The sequence below is a fragment of the Pristis pectinata genome, chromosome 13, assembly GCF_009764475.1.
Source record: "Pristis pectinata isolate sPriPec2 chromosome 13, sPriPec2.1.pri, whole genome shotgun sequence".
In the NCBI taxonomy this organism is placed as follows: Eukaryota; Metazoa; Chordata; class Chondrichthyes; order Rhinopristiformes; family Pristidae; genus Pristis; species Pristis pectinata.
In genome coordinates, this window is record NC_067417.1 from 31,846,828 (window position 1) to 31,874,415 (window position 27,588).

At 39.0% G+C, this 27,588-nt stretch overlaps 1 protein-coding gene across 1 annotated transcript; it reads right to left on the reverse strand.

The window, feature by feature from the left end:
* Positions 1–734: 734 nt before the first annotated feature.
* On the reverse strand, positions 735–26,751 carry snx20 (sorting nexin 20). Its single transcript, XM_052028466.1, has 4 exons — positions 26,572–26,751; positions 13,658–13,844; positions 12,442–12,593; positions 735–2,462 (listed from the first exon to the last, which is right to left on the reverse strand). The coding sequence occupies exons 2-4, from the start codon at positions 13,830–13,832 to the stop codon at positions 1,791–1,793; spliced, it is 999 nt and encodes a 332-aa protein (XP_051884426.1). The 5' UTR covers positions 13,833–13,844; positions 26,572–26,751; the 3' UTR covers positions 735–1,790.
* Between the last annotated feature and the right edge of the window lie 837 nt (positions 26,752–27,588).

Sequence of the window (27,588 nt, forward strand, 5' to 3'; positions counted from 1 at the left end):
ATGATCCTGCCCTACTTTGGAAGTTGATCCTGCATGGTAAAGGTGACAATCCTTAACAAAATAGGGAGGGTTTGGCATTTATTGTCACACTAACTGTCCAGTAAGCAACAACACATCAGTCTAACTAATCACTTAAGATCTGCTTTGCAACAAATTAAGCTATTTTACAACTTTGTGAGGATAGAATTGCAAATTGGAATTTGGCTATGCTGATTAAAACAGCATTGAGATAAATTATTTGACTATTATCTAATGATCTAAAACACCATGAAATACTATTGGATGTAACTGTTGGTATTTCATGGTGTTTTAGATCATTAGATTCATACAATATGACCCTATGTCATACTCAGAGGGAGTAAACATCACCAAAAGGGAGACACAAGAGACTGCAGATGCTGGAATCTGGGACAACAAAATAATGCTGGAGGAACTGAATAGGTCAGGCAGGATCCGTGGGGGGAAATGAACAGTTGTCGTTTTGGGTTGCTACCTGACCCACTGAGTTCATCCAGCATTTGTTTATTGCATCAGTAAAAGGGAATTTACTTTATGCAAATTTTTTCAAGCTCATGGTTGGGAAAATGTGCACAGTGTAAACTTCCCCTATGGAGACCATAAAACAGTACAACCTGAAATTCAGCACAACGATGAATGTTTTCTTTAATTGGCCACGAAAAAGTGTTTTACTTCCCTACAAAAAGAGATGGGAAATTCCAGTGTAAATCACATGGTAATAGTTGACTGCTTTTATTTGAGGAAAAAACAAGAATCAGCAGAGCATACCAAACAGAAATCTAGACTATGACATAAAGAATAAACTCCTCCGTTTTGTGCTCAGGCATGGAGTAGTATTCTGAAATCTGCGTAATTATTGCAGGCCATAGTGCCTTTGTTACACTGTTTCTTTGCTCTGAGCACATGATGTTTGCTATGTTTATAATGCCTAAAGATGTCTAATGATTGATAAGCATTAACCTGTTCAAATTGATTCCCCCTATCTCCTAACCAGAAGAGGGAAATAAAAGGCTACCAACAGCTATCATCTTGGTCATTTAGTCAGTTCAGTATGCTGGAGGACTATTTCATTGCAGGTTACAGGTCATCATTGGATAACATCGCCAATTCTCCAGTATTCCTCCCAGCAACTGTTGCTCACATTTCCAAGGCTGTTCTCAGACATGTGTTACTGTTAAAGCATTATCTTTGCCAAAACCATGCTTTGAGGTTTTGTACTTATCTCTTCACTGGAAGAAGCATTTAATCGTATTTCCCTGTCATTTTCTCAAGCATCATAAAGGGATTATAAAGGAATATATTATGCTGCCAAATCAAAAGCATATGATTTAAATGATCTTCTTGATCATTAGCCAACTGTTTCTCGATTTAATCACAAATTGCTAACTGCATAATTTAATGTTTAACATACTGAATGGCTAAATTGATTAGTAGTACAATGTATAAATATTGAGATGGCCATTCCAGGGTAAGGAAGCTACATTAAAAAGGATGGTATGACCTTTGGATGCCTTTCACCTGCTTGCAAGTGAGCATTTCCTCAACTCATTGCCAAACACAAATTGATATTATCTATTTTCTCTGTGAATGAGAACTCGACAAACTTTTTTTTTGTATTTCTTTTAAACTATTGAGCATAGAGTTTAGAATCTAAGTCATTCCAAAAGCGGTCAAGTAAGGAGACACAAGAGAAAGACTAGCAATAACTTTTTTTTTGGCAATTTAACTAAGACTTTGTCATTAAGATTTTGTGGGAGATGAGTCCGTCAGCCTTATATTATGTATTCCTGCACCACCAGCTCTTTCAGTGAAGGCAGATTGTTTTGGCTTCCATGTAGTTCCTCTAGTTTAGTCAGGCTGTGTTGTAAATGCTGCATATTCTTACCCAATTCATTTCCTAGAGTAATCTGAACCTTTATCAAAGGGAAATAGTACTTGTGGTAATAGTTGTTATGCAAAATAAGCCCTGCTTTCTCACAAAATTCATAGGCACCATCTATATTACCCAGATCTCTGCAACACACACCAATAGCACTGAGTGTAAGGACAAGCCTATCATAGTGATGCATGCACAGTTTTTCCTGCAAACTAAGTACATTCAGAAGACTATTCAAAGCTCTGGTATACTGTCCACTTCTAAGGCATCCATATCCTTCCTGCAGCTCTGGGAGGAAGAAGAACTCAATAAATTCATCAGAAAAGCGAATGTCTTTGATTGCATACAACTGTGCTAAATAGTCTCTGAATGCCAATTTTCGTTCAGTAATTTTCTCAGGCAGGAAGTTCCCAGCCACAATTTTCTTTGGAAAAGTAATTTCTTCAACCTCTTCTTTAAAATTCTTCAAGATATTTTTATGTAATTTTTCAAAGTCTGAGTACCGTCGTTCAATATATGATTGGCTGCCATCATAAGTGCCAGACTTTATCACCACCACTTTGTATACCTGATAAGAAGAAAATATACATCAGAATAGTTGTGGACAATTTCAACAAGTGATATGTAATTGATAATAAAATAAAGAGATGCAATGAATATCCTTATAATATTGTAAAGTTAATTAAAAATTTCAGCCCAGTTGGTACAATTTAAGTTTTCTTAATTTGTTTGCACTAACCTAGACAAAGCAAGGTTAGGATCGTATTCAAATCAATTTTTACATTAATACAACTTATTGCCTCTACACCACATAGAAACATAACAATTGTGTTATTAGTTTCTCCTTCATCAATTGTAGCATAAAAATGAATGTGGAAATATATCAGCAAACACTTTTACTAAGCCAAAGCAAATAATTCCCGAAAGGATCCATTTCAGTCTGCAATCTGATCAAAGATCATCCTTTAAACTAGATTTCTTACACTTTAACCTGGACAATAGTAAATCACTACAAATGTTGTACTTCCAATTTTGGAAAGAATTTAAGAATCACAATCAAGTTAGAAATACCTAGAATTGAAAACATAAAATTCAAACTTGATTCCAGAGAAATTGTACCAATATATCACATTGGTTTGGTCTCTAGGTTAAAAAGGTAGGGACAGGTACAGTTGGGGCATTATATGGTAAAGTTGAAAGGGACACAGTTTTAAAGATGAAAAGATATTATTCAATGTTTATGATCAGACTGGAGAGTAGGGGATGCTATAGAAAGCAAATATCTTCAGCTGTTTCAACGATGACCTTCCTTCCATCATAAGGTCAGAAGTGAGGATGTTTGCTAATGATCACACAACATTCAATTCCAGTCACAACTCCTTGGCAAATGAAACAGCATATGCCTGAATCCAACAAGATCTAGATAACATCCAGGCATGGTCATGTTAGTGGCAAGTAAAATTTGCATCACAAAGCTGCTAGGCAATGTCTATCTCCGACAAGAGAAAATCTAATCACCTACTCTTGACATTCAGTGACATTGCTATTTTTATGTTCTTCCCATTGATATCGTGTGTATATACACATAATAATATAATATGTCATATGACTAGCCATTTAAATACCATGGCTATAGGAACAGGTTAGAGGTAGGGGATCCTGCAACAAGTGACTCACCTGCTAAAACTCCAAGCCCTTTCGAACAACTACAGGAATGTGATGGAATATTGGCCTTGATAAGTGTAGTGCCAACAACTCTCAAGAAGGTTGACGTGATCAAGGACAAAGCAGCCTGCTTGACTGGCACCTCCATCAACTACCCTTGCATTCATTCCCTCCTTCACAGTGGCTGCAGTGTGTATTATCTACAAAATGCATTGCACATGCTTCCTCACATTACACTGATAGCGCTTCTCAAACCTGTGACCGACACCATGAAGAAGGATAAGAGCAAAAGACACATGGGAACACCACCACCTTCAGGTTCTCCTCCAACTTGCATGGTGTCCTGATTTGGAAATATTTTGCCAGTCTTTCATTTTTACTGAATCTAAATCTTTGAACTCACTGACCAAGAGCACGATGGGAGTACTTTCACCAGGATTGCTGCAGCTCATTATCTAGGGCAATTAAGTATGGAAGTAAATGCTAGCCTTGCCAGAGATGCCCAGCTTTTGAAAATGAATAGTAAAAAAATTTTCTCTGAAGAGGGACACAGCAAAAAATATTGAGAAACTTGGGTGTATATAAAAGAAGTTAAACTCTAAGACAACAGTGGTGGTCAATGAGTTCAATGAAGTGTCTTCAACCTAAAATGTTAACTGTTTCTCTTTCCACAGATGGTGCTTGACCTGCTGAGTTTTCTCAGCATTTTCTGTTTTTATTTCAGACCAGTGGGAAGATGTTGCCATTTTAATCAAGGATATTCACAGATAAGCTACTAGCAATAATATCTAAACTACTGTTTGGGATTGATATACGATATTACAAGTTTCTGATATCACAATCCTAAAAGTTGAGAACTATAATATTTGTTAATTTCTCTTTTGTGAGCATCATTGTTCAATAGCAAATGAGAGATATCCTTTTCCCAAGAGTCTTTGTATTGTGAATAGACACATAGTGGACATTATATACAAAAAATAAAACTTCTATATCTTGATGACTTGGAGAGCCCTTAGTAGTTTGTCAGCTAGAAGAACATAGTCATCCTATCATCAAATGGGTTACATTACCCACTCACTCAATGTTGATAGGTGGAAAGTCTGTCAATGTACATTTTGAAACAGTAGTATCAAACAAACCTGTGGCAGGTTGGAAATTGAGTATGAAGTTATATTGAGACTGACATTGAGGAGAGGAGTTAGTTTCATTTGAACTGTAACATATTGCAGTATCAAATGGGGGCATAAATTTGCTGTTTGCCACAGGTGACCCCCATCTAATAATATCTGTAAGTAACCAGTCTTGCGTGACAAAATGTGGGCCATGAGTCACAGAGGCATCTATTAAGGTCATTACATGCATTTCCCTTTGAATCCTCCCGCAGCAATATTTCAAACATGAGGGCTTTAATGCAGCTGGCTTTCCAAACGACCTGGGAATAATCAGTTACACATAGGAGGCCCTCCAAGTACCTTCTTGAATAAACCAGTTTCTCAAAACTCAAAGCAGCTGGTTTTGAGCCTGAGGATGTTGCACATTGTGGTTTGAGCAAAGTCGAGATCCAGCTGCCAAATTTCCACAGTGGTGCTACAATGTAGATTTGACAGGAGGACAATTTCCAACTGGAATACACATTTGGTGGCCAAGGCTACACCACAGCTGTCTGATGGCTCCCAGCAAGAGGCAATTTTCACAGTAGGGCCTCTTCTACCGGAGCTGCTGTATGTTCAAATGTGGTTTTTGGACAGGCTCACCTTTAAGATTAAGGAAAATTAAAGAAAAATAGCTTGGCAAAAATTCTGAATGACTTGGAAAGGTTGAACGTTCTTGTCTTTCAGAAACACCACAGGAGAAGGCACTGAAAACAGAAGGCAAAAGTTAAAGGAAAAGAATCCAGTTGGTAGGTATGATATGCATGGATGTGAGAGTCCCACCTAGCACTCAACTTGCTGCAAGGTGGCTGCTGAGATGGATTGTTGTCGCAGTATATATTTACAAGGAAGGTTATCCCTTTTGAAACTCCACAGCATTATGTCTGCAGGTCAGCCCTGTAGCAAAATTAAAAGGAGGTAGACACTACACGTAAATAGTATGGAAATGGTCTCTGCAAAGAAGCTGAAGAACTGGCCCATGAATTGGATAACATTCAGAGATTGGGTAGATGGCATGTCAAACACTCTAACAGGCTCAAAGAGACAGCACATCATCAGCAAAGAGGATGTCATTCATAGTTTTGGCTAGAAATACTTCTAATACTAAGAAGAATGAAGCTTAATTGGTGAAAAGTCAAAAGTCATGCAGACCAGTGATGCTATGCAACTATTTGTATTCATTCTATGAAGCATTCTGCAACTGCATTTTAAATCTCAGACAAGATTGTGACTGCAATTGAATCAAATGAGGTGTTGGCAGAGAAAGGGAGAACTTAGTTCTTGAACATCTTGTTGGAGGACCCTCTAGCCAATGAAGATTGCTACTGATCAGTGCTTCAGTACTAAATTTGAGAGTCTGTATTTTAGCATTTCCAGTAATTGGGTCTAAAAATTGCTGACTAAAACTCACTTCAGGTACCCACTTCCTTGTTTTCAAGCTGTCATCAAAGGAAATGCATTGTTTGCACTTCAGCAAAAAACAATGTCAAATGTCAACAGTAAAGCTTCCATGGTGTTCCCCAGGATAATCACTTCATACGGAAGTGAAAATCTGAAGTTGGGCATCATTTGTTGGACCAGGATTGTTAGATTATATTAACTTTTTGAATAAAAATCCCATTCGTTCATACTTGATAAAATACCCCCAAGTCCCCTAAGCTCCTGATGATGTCATGGGTTGGTCCCTTTAAGGAGCTGGGGCTATTTTGGGGGTTTCCAGATGCATCTGGTAGCCCCACAGCCAGGCAGTTTGCATGTGAATGCATTTTCGTTCATGTTTTACTTTTTATCATAAACTTTCTAACTAAATTACCTCAGTGTTCTAAAGTCTCACAGACCTTTAATCTTTGACACAGTCTTCAGTCTAGGAACAACTGTTTTAGTCAGTGTGGGATCTGTAACTAACTCATTAATATTCCAGGGCGATTTCTGCATGTTTCCTATTCCTCCCCTCAAGAAAATTTCCATCAGTCATCCTTGCTACAATTGAATTCTGCATTTAAAACCTTTCTTGAAATATGGACATTGACCAACCTTTTGGCATCTGTCCCAATACCTCCTAATACAATTCCCAAGTGCAGTGTGGTTCCAAGGATGAAATCTTGAGACTTTATTTCAGTTTGAGGCTAAGGTCTAAAATAAATGTAAACCAGATAATTTTGTGAAACTCACTACTTATTTTGAGAATCCTCTGAAATTGCCCCCTTTTCTCCCTAAATATCTCCATCTTTTCTTGTCCATTGAGATATTCCTTTCAGTCTACCCTTTTAATCAATTTTTTTGGTCCTCTCTTCTATTAGTCCATCCTTTGGCTGGGTGTTTAGTTTTGCCTGTTAATGCTCATTTGAAGTCCCTTAGGTCACCTTGTGCTAAAATTACAGTATAAATGCACTTTGTTGTTGGAACAGTAATTGCTGCAATGATTAGTTAGGTAGTGATGACTTTAAGAGGAGTTTTATGCCCATGATTAGCATCACGATATACTTTTGTTGCAAATTTCTGGAAGACTGGTCCAATGTATGTGCAAAGATGTAGATATCACATTTGATACCTTACAAATATGGTGTATAAAAGCTTAAGTCACTCATCAATGAAAGAAAATAGCTGAAAACTAAAGAACAGCAAACAGTAGAGAAGGGAATAAGAGTAACTGGAGTCAAACAATGAAAAAAGTGCACGAGATAGGAAAAAAGATAGAAAGAAGAAGTATTTTTTAAAAAGAATGCCAAAAGAAAAGGATATTTTAACCTAGTTCTGCTTGGGACTTGTGTTTGCTTATGAAAGGTTAATGTAGGAATGCCTTGGTAAGTTTGCAAAGTATCCAAGTGCTCTTGGCTGATGAAGTATAGTTCAGAGTGCCTGTCCATCATGGTCAGGAATAGTGCCAACCTTAATGGCAATGCTACTGTGCTATTTTCATAGAAGTGCAGGAACTTCTAGATGAAGGAAGACTGAGCATATCCTTTTCGTGTCTGCCATTGCAAAATGTGATCCCAGCATACTCTTCTTGCCTGAGGTGAAGGAGAGGAAATGGTGAATTTGAGCTAGAATTAGTTTGCTGCCAGATTTTGGTAATTCAGTGGAGATTTTGATGCTCCAGAGTCTGTGTTGTTTCTTAGCTGCTGGGTATTCTTGTCATTTTAGGGTAGTGCCATGTTTGTGTCAGATAGCAGGGTGTGGAATGGCATCAAGGACAATCACATCTTGGTCATGATTTAAATCTCTTTGTCGTCTAGGAGAAAGCTCTGATCAATGTGGATCTCTTCCAATATGACAGGACCCACCTCGCAGTGAGGGTAGACATCAGCATCAAAATTCACCACCACCTCCAATGCATCAACTCGCTGCATAAAGAGTGTTTGAAGACCAAGACTTCAGATGTAGCACTAAGCTCATGACCCATTGAGCAACATGGATTCCTACTCTCCTGTATGCATTTGAGCCAAGGGCAACTTAGAACAGGTACCGCTAAGCATTGGAGAATGATGCCAGTGCTACCTCTGCAAAATCCTCAAAATCCACTGACAGGACAAGCAAACCAACATCAGTGTCCTCTCCCAAGCTACGATTCACAGCATCTAATCTCTGGTTACTCTCAGCTTCAATGGTTGGGCCACATTATCCATATGCCCAAAGTCAGACTCCCAAAGAAACAGTAGAACCTGAAGTAGTTTCCGGGAGAACAGAGAAAGTTCTTCTCAAAGATCTTCTCAAAGATATGAAACCCCATGGGAATCCCTGGCCTAAGACTGCTCAACTGGTGAAGAAGCATCCAGAAAAGCAACAAGCCCCTCAGGTCCCTCCATCAGGAGTACGTGGAGGCCAAGAGCAGAGAGCTAAAGGAGTGTGCAATAATCTAACCAATCTGCACTTATCCCATCAAACTCCACCTTCCCACCATGGCAGAGTTTTTCATCACATATAGAGCCCTTCAACCATCCGAGAAACCACAACACTGTAATGAAAACAAGTCATCCTTGACTCTGAGGGATTGTGTGAGAAAAAGAATTGCATGATAACAGTGTTGTTAATTAATCAAGGAAACCATCTGTAGAAATCAGCACCAGATCTAGAATGAAACAAGCAGGACCTTTGGGAACTATAGTTCCAAAATTATCTTTTTCTTCCCAGCCGCACCCTATTTACAGCTTCTGTCTCCAATTGCACATGCTCTATCCCAAGATGTTATTTTCTGAAATAAATCTACTTCATTTGCATTTTTGAATGTGACTTTTATTATTGAAACTGATTTGTGCCCTAACATTATTGCCTTTCATCAGAAACAGAACTGTGGATATCAAGACTAGCACAAATTCTGCCAAGGCGGAAAAATAGATTCGCATTCTCTTGGAACAATTTCCAACCACTGTACTAAGGCTCCTCAGCTACACTGAGCCCTAATCTGCTTCCAGGGTTGAGTTTCACATGAGGACCAGAAATTACATCATCATTATCAGGATTCTTTATGACTTTGATTAAAAGTCCTATGGCCTCTGTGGGAATCATTCTTAATAATGATATCACCATCCAGCAAGTTCAACTGGGAACAGTGAGAGAAAACTTTTACCGCTTTGGTGAGGCTAACCACAAGTATTACAGCAACTGTAGACATTCAGAACCCAAGATATCTTTCATCTGATATGCCAATCACTGTTTTTTTTTACATATGAATAAGATGACCCACTAATCGGAATTCTTTCTAATTTCTAGTCCAATGTGTTAGCTAAAGAACAAATGGGGTCATTCAGTCTCAACTGAGAAATTAAACTATGCCCCAAAAAAAATCAGCACACAAGGTCTTGTGGCTCTATGGGGAGTATTCTGGCTACTCCCATAGAGACTGAAATGTAACATAATACTTTTGGATTTTGGAAACTCTTTGGATAACTTTTCATGGGAGAGGAAACATATTTGGAAAAATCTAAATTTGGTTCACGTAAAATCAGTCTGGATTTATGTTTAAAAAGTACTTTAGATTTAGCCAGCTTTTATATCACAAAACTCTCCCTAGTACCTAATCCTTCCCATATCCTCAGGTTTTAATGGTCCTGAAGCCAATTACAAGATAATTCCCAATCTTTGCCTCACTGCTTGCCATAACAAATACAAGCATACCACCTGAACAAATGTAGAGACACACCAGATAATAAATTACTGAAGAGCACTTCAGTGCAGAAATGAAACAATTTCTTTTGGATTTAATGAATGTAAATATGCAACATTTTGTATAGTCGTCCTTGTTAGAATTCTTGTGTAATACAAATCTCTAGCTGATTTATTAAACTTCAATTGAACAAGACTTTCAGTAATTCACACAGTATCACATCTCCTGAAATGATCACATTCCTCTTTTTAGTGCTAAAGTTAATTCTTTGAGGTATATTGCATGAAGCTCATTTCCCTTATTAATTGGGGAAGTGGTAGCAAAATGGTACCATACCAACTGAAGCACATTTTTAGTGGAATTATTTCAAACTAGATCTAACGGCAGTAATTGCTGGAAATTGAAGTGAGGCATTTTATACTTTTGTAGGTCATTTTCAGTGGCATAAACAGGAGCTAAGCATTAGAAGAACTGGGTAGATCTATTTGAATTACAATTAGCTTTTCCTCTTCTAATTTTCAGGCATGGCCTAGGGTCTTCTTTTGGGAAAACACATTTCATGGAGTAATTTGATTAATAAGAATATGCATTGAGAAATAAATTGATTTTGAAAGGACATTGGAAAAATGAATTAGCTTGTATTCTTACTCCAAATGGGAAAGTATGTTAATGATTCTAGAAATTTGCAGGTATGGAAATTGAACAGAAGAAATCATATGATTTGTAGTTCATATTCTGTACTCAGTAGGTTGCAAAGTTTTCTCTCTTTTGTCTGTTTATAACAGTGGCAAGAGTTAAAAGATCTGGCATGTCTAACACAGATCAATAGAGCAAGAAAGACAGCACTTCCCCAAGTACTTCACTTTTTTAAAATCTCCAACTGAAGAACTATGCAGTTGTAGCTCTCCAAGGCAGCAACTTCTTTGTGTTTCTAAGTTCCATGAATTTCTTACCAAAGTTTTTGGTGAAGAGCTCAGAGAGTTGGAACTTATTTTGTGTGCAATTTTCTGCATTAACCATATTTAACTCAAGTTCCTCTGATTTTCAACACTGACTTGTAAAACATTGCTTTGAGAGCTGGTCATGCCCACAAAACCATTCATACTCTGGACCCACATTGATGAACATGGTGTTTTCACCAGTCATGCCCTTTAAAGATAGCTCTTCAAAATAAATTTGTCTTTTAGGCATATGTGCATGGCTTTAGATATACTGACTGACACATGGTGACGCAGTGATGCAGCTGGTAAAGCAACAGCCTCACAGTACCAGAGACCTGAGTTTAATCTGACTGTGTGGAGTCGGCACACTTTTCCTGTGACTGCATGGGTTTTCTCTGGGTTCTCCAGTTTCCTCCCACATCCAAAGATGTGCAGGTTGGTAGGTTAATTGGTTACTGTAAATTGCCCCTAGTGTGTAGGTAAGAATCTGGGAGGAGTTGTGAGAATGTCGAGAGAATAAAATGGGATAAATGTAGGATTAGTGTAAATGTGTGGTTGATGGTCAGTTGATGGTGAGCCAAAGGCCTGTTTCTCTGCTGTAACTATCTATGACTCTATGATATGGAAACTACGGTCACCATTAAAATGCATTTTGTGTAAGCTCTGAGGAAAGTAAAAACTTTTAATTTACTTTGATTTTCCCGGGGGGAATTGGGGAGAGAAATTGACTGCATCCCCATGTGTCAACAGGGATTTTAGTGACATAATGTCAGCAAGCGGAAGGGTGGGTCATGTCAAGTCCCATTCAGAACACAGCTGAAGATAATATTGACAGCTGACGATATTATGCCCCTTGGCTTGGTAGGCTGCCAAAGGTGTCACAAAATTAGAATGCTTCCGGGATTCAGAAATATTCAGAAATGATTAAAACTATGTAAAGTATGAAGAACTGTCAAACATGTAAAAATCAAAAAGGCATTAAAATGTCACTTAAAAATATTTGAATATGCTCAAATAACTAAATAAATTAATATGCTTCAGTTCCTTTACATTTGTCCAGCTCTATTGAAATGAATGAATAAACTGTCACTGCATCCAGTCCAACCATTTGTTCAAGTAGATTTCCTGCTGTAAGTGCCGGATAGTTGTCAGAATTGCACACTCCTATGCTGGATTCCAATGAAAAGTTCAACCTTGGAGTGGATTTGGGAAAAATATTGCAAATAGGTAGCTGCACCTTTAGAACTTCCACATTTACACAAAATGTCCAAACTAATGAAAATGACACAATAAAATATTAACAGGTATACTGGCATCTCTCAACAAAATGTGAACCAATATTTAATTTATTAGGAATCTGACTAACCAACAAAATTAGAAAATTACTACACTTAGATTTTTAATGCTATTTTTTAGTGATTTATTACCGGATTACTCAAAGATAGCAGACAGATAGATATGTATATTAAAATTGAATATCCATAGTGATAAACCATTCCATTCATAAAACATTGCAATCTACACCCAGAATACTGACTACTCAAAATAGATACTGTGCATCCAGCATACTAATTGCCTGAGGCTTGAGATGAAATTTGCAACCTGCCTGAATTTTTGGTCTAGCGCCTCTTTGACCATTATCTTCTGTATAAACAATAGTTATGCAGTCTTTTGAATTAAACTCACCACGTATTTGGACCCCTGATCTTTCACAGTTCTGGTTTCTGGTATTTCAAAGAGTAGGCGGATTGGTTTCACCTTCTTATTCACGGCGTTCCAGTACTGAAACAGCTGCTTTGTGGTCAGCATAGCTTCTGGCACTGCAGTGCTGTAAGGGGCTAAGAAGAGAAACCAGTTTGATTTTAGCTTATTGACTCATCAGAAAAACACATACCTTGCAGCATTTTACTTTTGACTTAGAATCAATCCAGGAATAATATTCCAATTCTTCATAGTGGTGGATTTTGTTGGAACATTTATTACAGACATTATGTTTTCCAATTACTATCACTCCTTTGAATCATAGAAATTTCAATGCAGGGGAAGTGCATTTGTCCTTCTAGGTCTAAACCAGTACTTCCTCCTGAAATGAAGATGTCAATTCTAATCCTATTTCCTTGCATCATTTTATATTACTTATGAAATAATTATCAAGGTGTCCTTTAAATGTTGTAGATGGTCCCTCAAAAGATACTTGCTAAACTTATTGGTTTGAAAAAAAAGTTCAAACTTCTGACTTTGTTCTTCTGATGCTAAGCCAGAATCCAGGCTCCTTGCGACTAATTTGTCACAATGATAAAATATTTCACAACTTATTAGTTATTGGTTTGTTCTCTTGAACTTCCCTGTTTCAGTGAAAAAATTATATTTGACCTTTCTTCATCTTAGTTATGGTGTGAATCAAATGAACTTTGCATGACTTTACTATCAGTTATATATAACAGAGCTCTCAAAGCTACACATAATGTAGAATCTATGGCTTGACTACTAGGTTCCTTATTTCTACAATGTCCATGAATGATACTTGGAATACCATTTAGATTTTTAATGGTCTTTTGACCTTTAGTCTTGCCTGAAGTTATTTTATTCAATATTCTTTAATTTTTCCCTTATTTGTTAGGATTTTCTGCTCCTGCAATCACGAGCCCAGATTTTCCATCCACTAAAATATAAAGATGGAAAACCAGAGGCCCTTCAGCTCAAAGATAAAAAAGCCCAGCCAGGTAATTGCATTGACTTAGTCTGCAATGTGATATCCTACCTAAGTCAGGTTTAGGCCCGATAGATTACTTATGTTTAAGGTTGGAATGCTCTCAAATTATTCAATATCTTTATATTACACAACCTAGTATTAAATTTGGCAATACTTTCCAATATGGTCTGCCACCCCACTTTTTTTTACCTGCTTTGTTTTGTACTGAAACTCCATCTGTTGGGTTGCATCCTTGTGGCTGAGTGTCTGTGCTTCCAGGAACAGTAACACTCTCATCCTTATTACCACAAATTGCTGCTGAATGTTCATTACTCATTGATAATTTTTCTAGTTTTCTGATCTGATCGATGTTGTCATGTTCCATTATTGTAACAACCTATAAGTAAAAGCACAAGATTATATTATTGAATTTAACTCAGAGATTTTATGATTGTTGATTGAAATTAACATTCAGCATCTGTTGTTAGTGTGAGTTTAAAACTATGGGCAAGCATTTTTACTCTCAGATATTTTCTTATGACATAAAAGAAGGCCATTTGGTCCATGGAATTTATGCCAACTCTCAGAACAATCCCATCAATACCACTTCCCCACTTATGTAACTTATTCTCTCTTACCACCCACCTACACTAGAGAAAATTCGCACTTCACACATCTTTGAAATGTGGGAGGAAACCAGGGAAATCAGAGGAAACTTATGTGGTCACAGGGAGAATGTGCAAAGTAGGCACAGACTGAATGGGAGGTCAGGATCGAATCCAGAGTACTTAACATCGAGAATTCCCTTGAACTGAGCTGTGGTAAGTATGGCAGTTGTTTTGCAGCCTTCTGGTATACAGTCATAATTCAGAAGCCCAGACAAGCAAGCAGCCCATCAATGCTCACAGCTTGCCACAGTTTCAATAGTGAGGCTTTAAAGACAGCATTAAGAAACTCCAAGGCCTTGCTGCTCTGGCAGGTTCTGCCCGAATCACAACTGGCTTAGGGTGCAAATGATATTAGTATCTTCAAATATTCTTTGAGCTGCAGAGGGCCCTAAATTTATAGTGCCTTTGATTTCTCTCATTAATGTCTCCTATGGTTTATTACCACATTCTCATTGCTTGTTCTTAACAACAGCGCTTTTGTAAGTCATTCTATTTAATTTTCTGAGTGTGTGTGTGTGTGTGTGTGTGTGTGTGTGTGTGTGTGTGTGTGTGTGTGTGTGTGTGTGTGTGTGTGTGTGTTAGGCGCACGCGCACACGTGCGCATGTGCGTATGTGTGTTTATGTTTGCACCCAATATGGAACACCACTTCTTGTTCTGTTTCCCTTTAATCCTGATCATCAGTAATATCTTACATTTCATGTTCATTATCCAAGAGGCTTTGTTGTTTGAGGAAAAATTAAGCTGACGAGACCTAAACTCTTAAAGAATGAAGGGTAATCTCGTTTAAATGTACAAAATTCTAACAAGATGGGATAGATGGGCAGTTGACATTCCTCCAGCTGAGATGTCTGGAACCAGGGGCGCAAAGTAGGAGGTTGGCCATTCAGGACAGATATAAGAATAAACTTCATCACCCAAGAGGGCTGTGGATGTTCAATTTTTGACTATATTCAAAACAAAAGTTGATAGATTTTTAGAATTTAAGGGATTAAAGGGATATGGTGTTAGTGCAGATATGCGCCACCAAATTAGCCATGATCTTATTAAATGGCAGAGCAGGCACAGGGAGCCAAGTGGTCTATTCTGGTTTCTATTCCCTACATTCTTATAAGAGGAGATGATTTTTAACAGAGTGAAAGCTCCAGTTCAACAACATAATATGAGCACAACATATATATATATATATATATATATATATATATATATATATATATATAAAATCACTGAGTCATTCTTTGACTTCTTAAACCCATTAATACCGAAAGGAATACTACCAGCTCAGTCAATGTTCTACAAAGACTAATTGTGACTGGATATGCAACCGTTCTTCTGGTGCAATCACAAATATTGTGCTAAGCATGGAGTACTCTACAACCTCCTCATTTAACTCATTTTAAAGACAAGCCTGTTATGAAATATTTTATCAGAAATACTAGGGCTTGGAAACTTGATTGAGGTTTTTTATGACTGCCAATTTGCGTGGAATTTCAATCATACCTTACCAGTATGCCTCATGTGACTCATTAAATTATGTTGTGCTGTTCTATTCAAATTACGCATACATACCAGAAGTGTTCAAAATAGGTAGCTGCTAACATCAGTCACCATTTTTTGTTGATTTGATTTCCTGCCAAATTGTGCTGTGTTAAACCAGCTGATAAGAACAGGGAACCATGTACAAGGAAATATAGCCTGAACAATGGTAATGCACACAATCATCCTGGCACCCCATTCACCATCACCTTTGTTGCTTAATTCCTTGCAGGTTGTTGTTTGGGAGAACAGCACTTTGGAATAATTTTCCCCAATTTTGAAAGTCTGAGGTGAAGACAACAACCATTAGGAAACACGGATTGTAAATGCCACCCGCCAAAGACTTATTCTCAAGCAGTACACTGTCCTGCCATTGTTCAGCTGCCATGTTGGATTAAGGGTTGCCACTGGAGCACAAGGGCTGTCACCTAAATCCCAGAGTCTTCACTCCAGTTAGCAGGTCCAGCAAACACTGCTGGCCAGAATCATAACGAAATCCACAAACCAAAAAGGAACATTGTGAAAGCATGCATTGGAAACCTTAAACAAAGCTTCATTCACCTGCACCAGTTGAGATCACACTCCTACATACTCCAGAGGGGGCATCTCTTGCTTCATTATCACCACATTGTCAGGTGTGAGATGGAGGTGCATTGCTTGGATAAGATGTGAGTCTAGTCGCTCAGTCATTAGGAGATGAAATTCGCTAGTGTTCATTAAGTTTGACCACAAGTGTAGGACATTAAACCTTATCTGCTCTGTCTCTTGTTCTGTGTCTTAACTCTGCACATTCACCCCACTAACTATCTAATGATCAATGCAGTTTCATAATTGACCTTGATAGCTTCCTGGGATCTGGTGCATAGATGACCTTCCTCCTCTCCAACAGAGATGGTATATTAGACTTTAGGTATCAGGGTGCCACACTCTACACTGCATAGCTATGGCTCAGAGCATCTTCCAAAATTCTGAAATTATTTGCAACAGTGGTTGGAGGGAAAGAAGACATTGTCATTAGGAGGTGTTATCATGGCTTCTGACAAAGATAGTTCGCTTCATCTGAAGCCGGCAACTCTCAATATTGTTCCCTAGGAGCAGGCACTATTGCACGAAATATCATGGTTGTCATTGCTGGATGAAGCAATCGTAAATGTGGGGTGTATACACCAATTTCAGGTACACCTTGCAGCAGGTCAGACTGACGTATTAGGGTAGGTGACACATGAGTTGTGATTCCATGGAAATTTTCTAGTGCCATTGAATTTCTGTACTCACCCTGCTGAAAATCTGCTAAATTATACTGATCACCATCCTCATGTCATACCTTAACTTCCACCCCCCACCACCACCCCCACCCCCAACTCCTCCTCAAGAGGTGTCCTGATGTACAAGATGTAGGTGGTGTAAGCATTGTTATATCCTTAAGGTTAGGCTGGGAATAACTTTCTTTAGTCATGTCAAATATGCTCAATTTACATTTTGATAGATTGCCATGTTTCCCTACAAACAATGACAAGCAGATTATATCTATACTGGGAACACATTTTTTTAAAATATAAGTGTTGATTATGAAGCCAAAAGGAAGGCAGAGTCTTGATCCGTGATGCCACTTTATACCTTTTGCCTTTACAGATGCTGCTTGACCCATTAAGTTCTTCCAGCTTTCTGTTAAATGTTGATAATGTTATGTTATAAGCATCATCCATTAGCTTAATGAGCTATGAAGCATTTCCATAGAACCATAGAACAATACAGCGCAATACAGGCCCTTCGGCCCACCATGTTGTGCTGACCTTCAAACCGCTCGTAAGACTATCTAACCCCTTCCTCCCACGTATCCCTCTACCTTAAATTCCTCCATATGCTTATCTAACAATCTCTTGACCAATGTATCAGCCTCCACCACCACCCCAGGCAGCGCATTCCATGCACCAACCACTCTCTGGGTGAAAAACCTCCCTCTGACGTCTCCCTTGAACTTCCCACCCATTACCTTAAAGCCATGCCCTCTTGTATTGAGCATTGGCGCCCTGGGAAAGATGCGCTGGCTGCCCACTCTATCTATTTCTCTTAATATCTTGTATACCTCTATCATGTCTTCCCTCATCCTCCTTTTCTCCAATGAGTAAAGCCCTAGCTCCTTTAGTCTCTCCTCATAATCCATACTCTCTAATCCAGGCAGCATCCTGGTAAATCTCCTCTGCACCCTGTCCAACGCCTCCACATCCTTCCTATAATGAGGTGACCAGAACTGGACACAGTACTCTAAGTGTGGCCTAACCAGAGTTTTGTAAAGCTGCATCATTACTTCGCGGCTCTTAAACTCGATCCCACGACTTATGAAATCTAACATCCCATAAGCGTTCTTAACTACCCTATCCACCTATGTGGCAACTTTCTGTGATCTGTGGATATTAACCCCCAGATCCCTCTGCTCGTCCACACTGCCCAGAATCCTGCCATTTACTTTGTATTCCACCTTGGAGTTTGTCCTTCCAAAGTGTACCACCTCACACTTCTCTGGATTGAACTCCATCTGCCACTTGTCAGCCCGGCTCTGCATCCTATCAATATCCCTCTGTAAGCTTCAACAGCCCTCCACACTATCCACAACACCACCAATCTTTGTGTCATCTGCAAACTTGCTAACCCACCCTTCCACCCCCTCATCTAAGTCATTAATAAATATCACAAAAAGTAGAGGTCCCAGAACCGATCCTTGTGGGACACCACTAGTCACAGCCCTCCAATCCGAATACACTCCCTCCACCACAACCCTCTGCTTTCTACAAGCAAGCCAATTCTGAATCCACATGGCCAAGCCTCCCTGGATCCCTTGGCCTCTGACCTTCTGAAGAAGCCTACCATGTGGGACCTTATCAAATGCCTTACTAAAATCCATGTAGACCACACCTACTGCACTACCCTCATCAATCTTCCTGGTCACCTCCTCAAAGAACCCTATCAGGCTAGTGAGGTAAGATCTTCCCTTCACAAATCCATGCTGGCTGTCCCTAATCAGTCCATGATTCTCTAAATGCTCATAGATCCTATCCCTAAGGTTCCTTTCCAACAGCTTGCCCACCACAGATGTAAGGCTCACTGGTCTGTAATTCCCTGGACTATCCCTACTACCTTTTTTGAATAAGGGGACAACATTTGCCACCCTCCAATCCTCCGGTACCATCCCTGTGGACAACGAGGACTCAAAGATCCTAGCCAACGGTTCAGCAATCTCCTCCCTCGCCTTACAAAGCAGCCTGGGGAATATTCCGTCAGGCCCCGGGGACTTATCTGTCCTAATATTTTCTAACAGCTCCAACACATCCTCTCTCTTGATATCTATATGCTCTAGAACATTACCCTTACCAACACTGTCCTCAGCTTCATCAAGACCCCTCCCCTTGGTGAATACTGAAGAGAAGTATTCATTGAGAACCTCACCCACTTCCACAGCTTCCAGGCACATCTTCCCACCTTTGTCTTTAATCGGACCTACCTTTACTCTAGCCATCCTTCTGCTCTTCACGTACGAGTAAAAAGCCTTGGGATTTTCCTTAACCCTACTCGCCAAAGCCTTTGCATGTCCCCTTCTCGCTCTCCTCAGCCCCTTCTTAAGTTCCCTCCTTGTTACTCTATATTCCTCACGAGCCCTGTCAGATCCTTGCTGCTTACACCTTTTGTATGCTGCCTTCTTCTTCCTAACTAGTTTTTCCACCTCTTTTGTCACCCATGATTCCTACACCCTGCCATTCCTTCTCTGCCTCACCAGGACAAATTTATCCCTAACATCCTGCAAGAGATCACTGAATATCGACCACATCTCCATAGTACATTTCCCTTCAAAAATGTCATCCCAATTTACACTCTCAAGTTCTTGCCTTATAGCCTCATAATTTGCCTTTCCCCAATTAAATATCTTCCCGTCCTCTTTGCTCCTATCCCTGTCCATGACAATTCTAAAGGTTATGGAGCAGTGGTCACTGTCCCCCAAATGCTCACCCACCGATAGATCTGTCACCTGACCCGATTCATTACCTAAAACTAGATCTAATATGGCATTTCCTCTAGTCGGCCTGTCAACATACTGTGGCAGGAATCCATTCTGGACACACTTAACAAACTCCGCCCCATCTAAACCCTTGGCACTAAGCAGGTGCCAATCAATACTTGGGAATTTGAAATCTCCCACTATAATAACCCTGTTACTTTTGCATCTTTCCAAAATCTGCCTCCCAATCTGCTCCTCAGTATCCCTACTGCTACCGGGGGCCCTATAGAATACTCCCAGTAGAGTAACTGCTCCTTTCTTATTCCTAACTTCCACCCATACTGATTCTAGAGAGGATCCTTCTACATTGTCCACCCTTTCTGCAGCTGTAATAGTATCCCTGACCAGTATTGCCACCCCCCTCCTCTTCTTCCCCCCCCTCCCTGTCCCTTTTAAAACACTGAAAACCAGGAATATTCAATATCCATTCCTACCCTGATGTCAGCCACGTCTCTGTGATAGCCACAATATCATAGTCCCATGTACTTATCGAAGCTCTCAGTTCATCTCCCTTATTCCTGATGCTTCTTGCATTTAAGTAAATGCACTTTTGCCTATCCGCCTTACTACTTTTATAGCCTGTACTCTGCTTCTCCTTCCTCAAAGCCTCTCTACCTGTTAGATCTGACTTTTCCCCATCCCCTTCTTCCTCTGACATATTCCTCCGGTTCCCATTCCCCTCGCAAACTAGTTTAAACCGTCCCGAACCACCCTAGCAAACCTGGCTGCAAGGGTATTGGCCCCCCTCAGGTTCAGGTGTAACCCGTCCTCTCTGTACAGGTCCCACCTTCCCCTGAAGAGATCCCAATGATCCAAAAATCTAAAACCTTCCCTCCTGCACCAACTTCTCAGCCACGCATTTATTTGCCATCTCCTCCTATTCCTACCTTCACTATCGCGTGGCACTGGCAGCAATCCTGAGATCGCTACCCTTGAGGTCTTGTTCTTCAGCCTTCTGTCTAGCTCCCTAAGCTCACTTTTCAGGACCTCATCCCACTTCCTACCTATGTCGTTGGTACCAACATGAACCACGACTTCTGGATGTTCTCCCTCCTGCTCAAGAATCCTGTGGACCCGATCAGAGACATCCCAGTCCCTAGCACCTGGGAGGCAACATACCATCCGGGATTCATGCTCACTGCCACAGAACCTCCTATCTGTTTCCCTGACAGTAGTCCCCTATAACTACTGCCTTCCTCTTCTCCTCCCTTCCCTTCTGAGCAGCAGGATCGGTCCCAGTGCCAGAGACCTGGCTACTGCTGCTAGGCCCCTGCAGGTCATCTCCCTCAACAGCTTCCAAAGCGGAAAACCTGTTATTGAGGGGAACAGCCTCCGGGGTCCTCTGTACTGTCTGCCTGTTCGTTTTCTTTTCCCTTTTCCCTCCCCTTCAATTGCAGTTCCTCTACATCAATCCTCTTCTGAAATATTTTCTTGTAAATATTCAACAGCGCTGAATTCTCCTAAATGACCAGCCATTGTGTTGAAATAACATTCTTGATAATCTGTATCTTCTCCAAGAATTCAAAGTGTGCTCTTTTCTCTTTGATGGGGACTTTGTTTAAGGAGGTGATGATAACCAAATCTTTGGTTATACAGCTTTGTACATGGACATGTTTAACATTAATCAAGTGGCACAGTGCAAATTGCTCTGTTAAAGTCCTTCTTCAAGGTTGATGGTAGATATTGGCTCTTTAGTTGATGAGCAAAACTGGAGTAAATGTTGAACGTCATTAAAAGTGAGTTACTTGTGTGATTGTGCAGTAGTATATCCAGAGTTCAGTGTTTACTTTTATTGGGTTGTGAAGGGTCATAGAGATCCCACTGGATTTCCTTTTGATTGGTGTAAACACTCATGTTCAGATCTAATGCCATTCAAGTTCAAGTTCAAGTTTATTGTTGTTGTAGGCATACATACACAGGGTATAAATGCCATGATAATTATTTTTTTGCAGCAACACAGTACATTACAAGATGACTTACACTCATATTCCAGCATAAGGATTCCTGATATTACATGTCCTTCTATTGATTTTGTCAAGTATTTAATGGCAAATAGTGACTATTCTTAGTGGGTGGAGGAAGGAACAAAGAATGAGAGGTAAACAGGGTCATTTGAGGGTATGTTTAATCTCAAGATTGCACATCTGGCGATAGTTCTTGATCTTCTGTTGTAGATGCAGTCACCTGATCAATCACCTAGGCAGATCTGCCAAACCCTATTGTTCTGAATTACTGAAAGCATTCCTCCTCTCTAATTAATGTTAACATTCCATTTCAATCCACCTTTAACTTTAGAATTAAATTGAAAATCTTTTACTTATGTTCTCCTAACCTTGACTCTCACTATCCATTTTCTGTTTGGCAATAACTTGCAAAAAATAATTTTCTCTGGTTGTAAGAAAGCCATAATAACTAACTTTCCAGCCAACCAGAAGATCTAGGCCTTCCGATGAGCACGGTAATTATAACGACTTAAACAAATCAATCAAATATTTGTAGAAATGTTTTAAAATGGGAAGTGATTCTGCCAAATGAGAACACCTGTCAACAGTTCCTGGTGCCTGATAAAGCAAACTCATCTGTGGCATTAAGTGGGAGGGGGCATACGAATCCATATGTTGTATTTTACATACACACATACATTTCCTGTATGCCCACATGAAAGCACATTTATCAATCTTCATGCATTTTATGTAAATACTGCTAAATAAAGCATTTTTGTAATAACCTCCTGAGTGTTCTGTAAAAGTGAAGCTAAAAGTACTAAAACTTCCTTCTATGATCACTTTGAGATGGCTCAGACATCATCTGAGATTGAGGGAACCAGATATATTATGAGCCTCACATTAAACATATCCAAGTTTAACCGCCATCACAAAACCAATTCAGATCTGTGAGTACTTATTATCTAGCCCACAATATTACTTATTTGCTAATTGAATTAATGATAAGTAAGAGATTGTTAAGAAGGCAGTTTGACTGACATAAAGACACAAGAGGCTGCAGATGCTGGAATTTGGAGCAATATTTGAGCTGCTGGAGGAACTTGACCCGAAACGTTGGATCTCCATTGAAGGGTCTCAACCCGAAATGTTGACTGTCCATTTCTCTCTACAGATGCTGCCTGAACCGTTGAGCTCCTCCAGCAGCTTTCTTTTTGCCCTCGATGAAACTGGACTTTTCTAATGAACCATCACTGATGTTCTGCCGTAATGGTGGATGAATCAAATCGCTGAGTACAAGTAACATCCCACAACTTGAAATCCATACACGTGAAGAGAAAGTTCGTTAAACTTCATGCAAAAGCTGCAAGGCTCTCTGATGTGCAACCAAAGTGCTACAGGAGGGTAAAAGAAAAATTGATCACACTTGTCTCAAAACTTGGTGAATGTAAGGAAACTCACACTATCAGAGGTGACTGTATAATTATATGGAATGCTATAACATAGAAATAGTCCACTTGACTAAATTGGTCCAAGCTGGTGTTTATGTTCCATAGAAACTTCCTTTCACTTTACTACAATTCACCCTATTAACATGCTCTTCTATTCCTTTCTCCCTCATGTTCTCATCTAGATTTCCCTTAAAGGCATCCATGCTATTCACCTCAACTGTGATGTACAGCAGTATAGTTCACATTCCAACCATTTTCTGACTGAAGATGTTTTGCTGAATTTCTCATTGGATTGAAGTTATAATTATGATGCCCAGTTCTGAAGTCGAGCATATGCACCTACCCTTTCAAACTTCAACATTTTAGGGACCTCTATCAGCCTATCTTTCAGTTTTCTACAGGAAAGACTCCTGTCCAAGGGTAGAAGGTAATAATGAAGTACAGTGATTTTTTATATTCAGAGATAATGCATTGGACCATAATAACTGCAGAAAATTTGAACCATTGGGCTCATCCTTTAAGAGAAGATTTGGTTCCACCTCACCCGTTGTAGTGATCAATCATTTTAAATTGATTTTTGCCTCCACTAACTAGAAGTTTATTTCATGTGGTATCTAACCTTCAATCAAAAAAATTACTCATGCACTTTAACTGCACCTGCTGGAGTTTAAACCTGCATCCTTTGGTATGTTTTGGATTAACATTTTCCATGCCTCTAATAATTTTATGTATCTATCTAAGGTGACCTCTTCCCTGGGTTAAAGGTCAAGTTTTCCAGTCACTTCCCACCATTTATGGTCCCAATAGAAGGAATCAGCCTCATCGCCATTTATTTGCAGTGTCCGTTACTTCCAAAAAGAACTTCGCCCAGGTTAGCTGGAATGTGTGTGATAAGCTGAGTGGAAGTACTTTGTCCTGTCAAGTTGAGGTTATAAAACTCAATTTTTCTGAACATGGTGGAACAATAATTCTGGCATGACTTGGAAATGTTCAATAGAAACATTCTTCTATTTTTGAAGAAACAATCCTTCCTGAGCCCATTTCAACAACTGAAACAAAATTTACATTTATCTATCAGTATTCACATTTCAAAATGGCTCAAAAATGTGAGGTATATTTGCCAGTGTCACATGAGTCTTGACACAATCCTCTTTTTACCTCTGATGTACTGAGCCATCGCGATTGAACCCCAGCCTGTGCTATATCCCATGGAAGGCAGGGAGTCACAATTTTACTTGATCTAAAAATGGAAAACATCTACCACAAATCCCACTAATGATATGTAGTGGTTCAGGTTTAGTGGGAAAATATGCTTGTGTGGCCATCTGCCAATGGTGAGGTTGGGCTCAGTTGACATTTAAAAAGCTCATTGAGACTTGCATTAAAAGTGGCCATTTAGCATCAGCACTCACTAAAACACGTATGTCTGAATCGGTGCTGTCAAAAGAGGAAAGCAAGGAAGAAAAGGGGAAACAATAATATTACAGGCGCTAAAGGATCCTGTTTAAAGGGAAAATGGTTTTGGAAAAAAAATTAGTCAGGATCGATGTAATAAACTCATTACCTCTACCAGAAATTCTCAGGCACCTGAGAGAATGCTTCTTTCACCTGATTGACATTGGGTTCTGAGATAAATTTTAATATGCGCATTGTTACAAAGCAGTTTTGGACTTCGCAACCATAGTGATCTGAGGTATAAACAAGTGAATTGTGTTTCTAGGCTTCAAAGATATTCAGAAGGCACTCAGTAAAGTGCTATATGAAAAGTTAGTGAAGAAAGGAAAGAGTTCATGGCATTGTTGCCAATAAATTAGCATGACTGGAGGATTGGCTAAATAACAGAAAACAGAATCAAGATAAATGGGTCATTTTCAGGTTGGCAAGCTATAACTAGTTTCATGCCACAGGGATCAGTGTGGGGGCAATAACTATTTACAAGCTTAATTAATGACTGAGATGAAGGGATTGGGTGTATTGAAGCCAGATTTGCTGGTGGTGCAAAACTGGGTGGGAAAGCAAGTTGTGAGGGGAAGAATAAAGACTATTAAAAGGTATGTGGACAGATTAAGGAAATTGCAAAAGTGTTTGGCCAATGGAATATAATGTGATAAAATGTGATGTTGTTTATTTTGGTATGAAAAATAGAAAAGCAGAATATTATTTAAATGGAGTGAAGCTAAGTTTGTGCGGTACAAACAAATCTGGGTGAAGTAGGTGAATCACATAGCATGATTGTACAATAAATGAGTAGGAAAGCAAAGGGAGTGTAGGCCTTTATTGAAAAGGAGGTCAAAGTCAAAAATAGGGAAATTTTGCTACAACTGAGGTTAAGATGAAACCACACCTGAAGTATTGTGTAGTTTTGGTCTACTTATTTAGGGAACATTATACGTGTATTGGAAGCAGGTTAGGGAAGGTTAATCAGGTTGATTCCCAGGATGAAGGGATTGTTTTATGAGGAAAGACTATGTATGTTGGGTCTGTACCATTGGAGTTTAGAAGAATGAGAGATGATCTTGTTGAAGCATATAATATTATGAGGGGACCTTGTAAGGTAGATGCTGAGTGGATATTTCCCCAAGTGCAGACATCTGGAATTAGAGGGCACAGATTCTCGAATAAGGGGTTGCTAACTTAAGATGGACAGGAGGAGTAACTTCTTCTCTTGGAGGATCACAAGTCTTTGGAATTCTCTACCCAAGGGAGCTGTGGAGGTTGAACCATTCAACAGAAGCTCAGACAGATTTTAAAAATTTACAAATGTACAGGGAAGTCAATGATTATGAGAAACAGGAGGAAAAGTAGAGCAGAGACCAAGATCAGGGCAGTCAAAATTTTACCAAATAGTGAAACAGATTTGAGAGGTCATATGATGTACTGCCAGTACTATTTCTTGCCCTCACATTTATATAATTGAAATACATTTTTATGGATGCAGTTATGATAAAGAGAGTAGTTCTGGAAGAAATAAAAAAAAACTAACTCTGGTAATTCTAATTATATCTTGTAAGGAAACAGGAGCTTATGCAAAGTAAAAGTGTAAATTGTTTTTCCTTAGTTTCTGAAAAGTAGTTATTACTAATTTTGATACATATGAAATTATTACACACATGAAATCGACTGTTTGAAATTCCATTTAGGTGTCATTCAGAGGTAACAAACTCAGAATTTTAAGCTAAGATCTCTGCTGTAACTGTGAGTTCCAGTGATCTACAGCCATAACTGAGTCATTTCTGTACATTTCAAAACTACGGGTCCCTCCCACATATGACAAAATTGCTGTAACTCCATTGTTCAGTTAAATTTCTTCAAAGTATAATTAACAAGCCAAAATGTGTTGAAAACACAGAGACAAATGGGATCAAAAATTTATTTGTTAAATACTGAAAATCCTAGCCATTAATTATGTTATTTCAATATGTATTCTTTATTGCAATCTCCAAAATAGGAAGCACTGAATTCAAAGCATAAACTAACCTTTAATGTCTTCCTGGAACTTGAACTTCAAAACGGACTTGTACTTTGCAACGGTTGTGATCTTGGATATAAACAAGTGAAGTAAAATTCCAGCTTTACATAAACGAAACACATTTCCGTAGATGCTTGCAGTTATGATGAAGACAATGCATTTACATGTTTGGAGGAAATACAGAAATAGTGTCCAGTTTCTCTAATCTCTTGTAAAGGAGGAGCTTATGCAAATGTTCTTTGACATTATTTTAAAGAGACACTGTCCCTGTTCAAAATGTTTGCAAGCTATTTTATTATTACGTTGGCAGTGATAAACCAGGAGCAATGATATCATTCTCAATACATTGCCATCATGCAAAAGTGATCTAACAATGAATTATAAGAAGCTTCCATTATGTATTATATACTTCTTTATGATCTGATAATATCCTTTTAAATGCATCTTCATGATTTGAAGTATTACTTAGATCAAAAATATTGAAGCCTTATTAGTCCTTCCAGTTAATTTTCAATCAGTGCGAGTCTGATTGGTTTATATAATGCAGTGTACGTAAGGTCTTGACTCTAGGTGACGGAATGCTGCCCCTTGCCCAATACTAATTTTCAATGACTTGCTGACAACATTTGGTGTCAAATCATATTGTGTAATTGTTATAAAGTCCATAACATTCTGAAAAACCTAGTAAGACTTTTCAATTAAGAACATACAAAAAGCCCCAATTTAGACTATTATTCTTCTAAAACACTTCAAATGTAAGATAGAAAAGCTGCATACTTTGTTTCATATCACCCATCCATGGGATATCATTTAAAAGCAACTCAATACTAGAGTGTTCACAAGGAGACAAGCATTGGTCAACCAATATTCATCTGAACAAAAGCATGAAGCACACATTCATTTCATTATGGACTTGTGGGCATGCCCCTCCAAAAGATGGTAAACTTGAATTCATACTCATCATTTATATAGGCTTAGAAGGTTTAGAGAGATCTGGGCCAATTGCAGGCAAATGGGACTAGCAC